This window comes from Centruroides sculpturatus, unplaced genomic scaffold (assembly GCF_000671375.1).
Source record: "Centruroides sculpturatus isolate CEXI.00-Female unplaced genomic scaffold, Cexi_2.0 scaffold878, whole genome shotgun sequence".
NCBI classification, from domain to species: Eukaryota; Metazoa; Arthropoda; class Arachnida; order Scorpiones; family Buthidae; genus Centruroides; species Centruroides sculpturatus.
This window is the reverse complement of record NW_019385132.1, coordinates 250,345-255,472: the sequence shown is the minus strand read 5'-3', so window position 1 is coordinate 255,472 and position 5,128 is coordinate 250,345. Positions and strand designations below refer to the sequence as shown.

At 26.7% G+C, this 5,128-nt stretch overlaps 1 protein-coding gene across 1 annotated transcript in view; it reads right to left on the bottom strand.

The window, feature by feature from the left end:
* Positions 1-4,887, bottom strand: part of LOC111635220 (homeobox protein slou-like) — a 44,190-nt gene extending 39,303 nt beyond the window's left edge. The window contains exon 1 of the mRNA XM_023380117.1: positions 4,776-4,887. Coding sequence (XP_023235885.1) covers positions 4,776-4,887 — 112 coding nt within the window. The remainder of the gene's footprint in view (positions 1-4,775) is intronic.
* Positions 4,888-5,128: the final 241 nt, after the last annotated feature.

Here is a 5,128-nt window from a genome sequence, read left to right as displayed (position 1 = left end):
TAATCTTAAAAATGAAGGAATAAGTAAGTATAAATTCTTCAAAAAATTACATAATAATTTAAATAAATAACACTATATGTGCTTTATATAATTCTTTTTATTCTTATAAACAATTACTTAATTTTTATTTAAATATAATCCTTAAAATTAACAAGAATTACGCACCACTTGACCTTATATTTAACGCAGTTTTATTTTAAATATGAAAGGAATTTAGGTAATATACAATGGACAAAAGGTCGATTAACTATTGTAAAGATTAAATTGGTATCTTATTTAAATTTATGACGTAGAATCTCTAAAAATTGCCCCCCAAATTGATTCAATATACAAATTATAACGCTTCGAAACACTCGCAAATTGTTGAATTCAATGCGGTTAACTGACTTTTTTCCAATCTATTTAATGAAAAAATTATTATTAGATATTTATTCAAATTTTGAAAATATTATTATTTTATTGTTAATTATTTTAAACTTTTAATAATGATTTATGCCTAAATTCGGGCTTAATTCAAGCTATACAAATACAGATATACGTACTGTACTTTATGATTTTTTACATTTAAAAATTATTAAATAACAGAAAAATTCTATAATTGCTTCCACTGAATATAGTGAAAATTGATGTTTCGCTTAGAGTTTATCATCGTATTTAGTTAGCCTATTACTGCTTTAGGTACATTTGTCGATGCCATTTACTTAGTAGTTTAGACCGAATTCTGTGGAAACCTTTGGGAAAAGTAATTGCCATCTAATTACAAATTGTCTAAGAGAAAAGCGCATACATTCCCATTCACTTAATTATTTTGGAGATTTGGTTTTAATATCCATACGATTTTTTTTTCCTCCCTCTTTCTTAATTTCTGATGTTTAAATATTCTTTTTCTCTCGTTTAATTTATGAAAAAATTTATCATTCTAATGAAAATGCTAGGAAATAATTACTAAAAATATTTTAACAAATATATCTTTTTAAAATATAGAAAGAAATAAATACAGTACATTTTTAATGATAACATCTGGCAAATTCCTATATAATAAGGTAAGTATATTTTAATGAAATTTTCGAAAAATTGTATTATTATTGTATGTTTATTTATTATGTAAAAAGGTATGAAAATATTTGGGTTTTCTTCTCTGATGTCAAATGAAAATAACCGTAGTTGATTCTCTATGAAGTTTCCTCAAGGTAAGATAACATCTACTTATCTATAGGAATTTGTGATTTATTGTATCGTATTGCTATGATAAATCACAAAATATAATTGGTATGTATTGAATTTTTGTTATTTATACTTCATATTCACGGCATGTAACAAATTTACATTATATTGTGTTTCTATTAAAATTAAATAAAAGATAAAATTCGAAATATATATATATAGAATGTGAATGGTATATTCACTCCAAAGAAATAGTAGGAAAAAAGTGCTTAATTACGATGGGAACCAAATTAAATGCCTCACTAAAAGATACGTTTTTATGTAAGGAATAAAGACGCGGGTTCGGTTCTCTCAGCTGCCCGCACGTTTCCTTTCTTTCTTTGAATTGTATATAATTAATACACTGGATATTGGATGCTATTTGTTTATAAAGATCAAGTTTCTCAATTATAACACGAATACCCGTACAAGGAGGCCTAAAAATCAGTTAACCGAGATATTATTTTAAGAGCCGATTTGTATAATTAAATCTCTGTTAATTGACTTTGTATATAAACGATTTGCTTTATTTAAAATTCACGTACATTAAAATCTTCTGAATTCAAAGAAAGTATAAACAGAGTTTTCTACAAAACATTATTTTTTACATAGACAATACCTAAGACGTAACAAATTAAGTAAGATCGTAAGAGAAAAATCCGCAGGAAATTAACTTGGAAATTAATAATTCGTTAAGAAAATTATCTTATTTTGCAACGCCTAAACACTGTTAAACTTCTTTTATATAAATATGTATATTATTAATAGATAATTATAAAATAATTAGAATGGCAAAATACTCGGCTGCAGCAAAGCTTGGTAGAAGGAACAGTTTGGAGCACGTGATGTCCATACTTTTTCACTCTTTTGAAAGATTCTACTTGACGCCTCTTTGTGTCAACGGTCTCATAACCTAATTAGATCTAATTGAGTCCCAAGTATCCAGTTACCAGGAGTACTGTATCTCCCCCGTACAAAGTTCCTAATTAAAGCGGAAAAAACCAGCTTCGACATCTAATGTTACTGTGCTTGCTTCTCGGACAAACTTTCGATAACAGATTATTCAACTGTCTAATGACTAACCCTGTCTATTAATTATTTCTTGGCCCTCCGTAAAGTCTTGTGACTCGTTAGAGAGTGATTAACAGTTTTTCAAGCTTCTCTATTCGCATGGATGCTCCTCTTCTGCAAACTTAGGAGTTATTTGAAGGAAGAAAGGGGGGAAAGAACTATCTCCGAAGTGATTTTATAACTTATATCTTAAGCTACGAATTAAAATAAGTAAATACTTTTATATAAAAGTATTTATTTTTCTGGATATATACTTTTTTCCTCTTCCGTCTTGCCAGTATCCGGACTCATCTACGACGTCTTTAGGACGTCCTTTAGAGAAAAATCGATGTAAAATTATATTATAATATGTAAGAATTTCATTCTAGACATTTTAAAATAGATTTTAAATCCAGAATTTTTCATCAAAACTTCAAAATTTCATACAGATAAACGGGGTTTTGGTCGCCGCTTCGCTTCAATGACACAATTCGCAATTTAATTAAATGTTTACACAAGTGATTATAATTAATTAATTAATTATTATTAAATTGGTAATAATTAATGTAGCGTTAGTAGTATTCTACTTTTAGAATTTTCTTTACAAAATTTTATTAAAATAATTTTTTAAAAACAATTTTTGTCTTTTAAATATATTCATNCTAAAATATGTTTTAAAAGCTTTAGAATATTAATAAATATTTAAATTAATAAATTTTAAGTATGGATAATCAATTGTTAAATGGATAAATTGTAATTAATTAGTTTAAACAATCATCATCATCATTCATGAATAGTTCAAAATTTGATTAAATTTATCATCAAATTTTAATGAACGTGTTATATAATAATTTACTATTTGTTATTAATGCATTAAAAAATTATTCCCAAATTCTAACAAACATATTTTAAAAAGTTTTCGCATCCTCTTTGTTACAGGATGATCCTTCTTATCATTAAAGTTGAATAAACGTGTAAAATATATAATTATAAATTATTTAACTGACTCCATATGAATATAATTAAATAAGTTTCAACATTCTTAAAATATTGTTCACTAAATATATAATTTAAGTCCCAAACTAACCTACTTATTAGTGTGGTAAGATAATAGCTATAGTATAACAACATTTCCAGTCGTTTGTGACCAATTAATAGGCCTTAAATTAAATATAATTAATTTATATATTATTCTAGTTCTACATATTAACGAATATAGTAAGCAGATATATTATAAATTAAGCTACATTCTGTTAAAGTGGCCCTCGTACGCTGTATGCTCCTTATAATGTACATAACAGAAGAATCGTCGATCATTTTACAGATATATCAGGCATATTAAGCCTTATACGACCCTATAATATCATTTAATAGGCCCTTCAGTTGTAAATCTAAGCATAATTAACTTCTATAGGGGTTTAAGATAGAAGTAATTGATAGTAAGCATCACACTCCCCGTCAACGTCATCTATATGTAGCTTGGTATAGGCCATGAATAAGTATGTAATATACTGAAATTTCAAGTAAAATTGCTAGTAAAAATGTAGAAATAATAGGCCTATAATATAATTTTAGGTATTTATTTACAAATTTTCGATAGAGATAGCGTATTTTTATGTTAGAAAATCAGCGTAATGTTAAAAATAAATAGTCTTGTTGTTGCTTTCTATTGTTTTTATAGACCCTAGGGGTTTGAACAAAGAACAGCAGCAGAAATAGAAAATGACAGAAAATATTTATTGAAACACACTTGAATCATTCAATAAATAGTCAACTCTTTCCGTATTTTAGTTTACAATTTCTTGTATAAAGGTACGAAATAAATAAATAAATAAAAATTAAAATAATTACTTTTGTTAAATTGTTGTAAAACTTGATTTTATGATATAATTGAAAAATTTAATCCTAAACGTAGAGAAATACTAGAATAAATATAAATCAAAGCGTGAATAACGTTGAAAACTTGAAATAGTTTAAATTAAACATTAAATTAGTGCTACTTCAAACAAGATTTAGAAATTAATTTCATCAAGAGAAGGAAGAGAAAAAATATTTAAAAAAAAGAAAGAAAAAAACAATTGGAAACACTGATAAAAATCCAATTTATACCGCATCGAAAATAAAAATTTTACGCTATCCACAAAGAGATAGGTTTTTATTAGGCACAGGGGAAAGATATTTTCTGATACAAACCGACCATAATAGATACCCTAGAGCTGGATAAAGTGTGTCAATATTTGACAACATGCCCTGCAAGATCACGTTAGTTTCGTGTGTGTAATCATTTCGGAATTCCCTCATTTTTAATTAATTCTTTAATTACGATAATGCTACACTAACTGCAGAAATAACAAATAACTTAGGTATTGCTACCTGTCTTTAAGGCAATATTTCAATGCTCAAGCGTTAAATAAATCATTAAAGTAATTTTCGAGATTTCTGAGTAATTAATCAATTGTAATTTATTATTTAATGTCCTTAACGTTGATTCTTAGTCAGGTGATTGGCTTGAATTCACTCACCAGTAGTTATACTACATCCCATGGAACAAGAATGATTGAAGGAAGCAATTGCTTTCGACGTAGGTATGATTTTATCTGACATTACAGGTGATGTAATTTGAAGAGAGTTCATTTATTATCTATTTACTGACAAGATAAGTTATCCAAGAGTTCTAAGAGGAGGAGAGAACTGTTGAAATCATCATCAACTGTCCTAATAATTTGTAAAAATGTTTGATTTGCTTAATTGTTAATTAATTCTTTCTCTCACCCTCTCTTCCTCTGTATATACACACCCATATATAGGTATAAACATGAAATTTATTTGCTTCTAATTACTAGTACAGTTATTCTTAAAAGTTTATAATGAATTC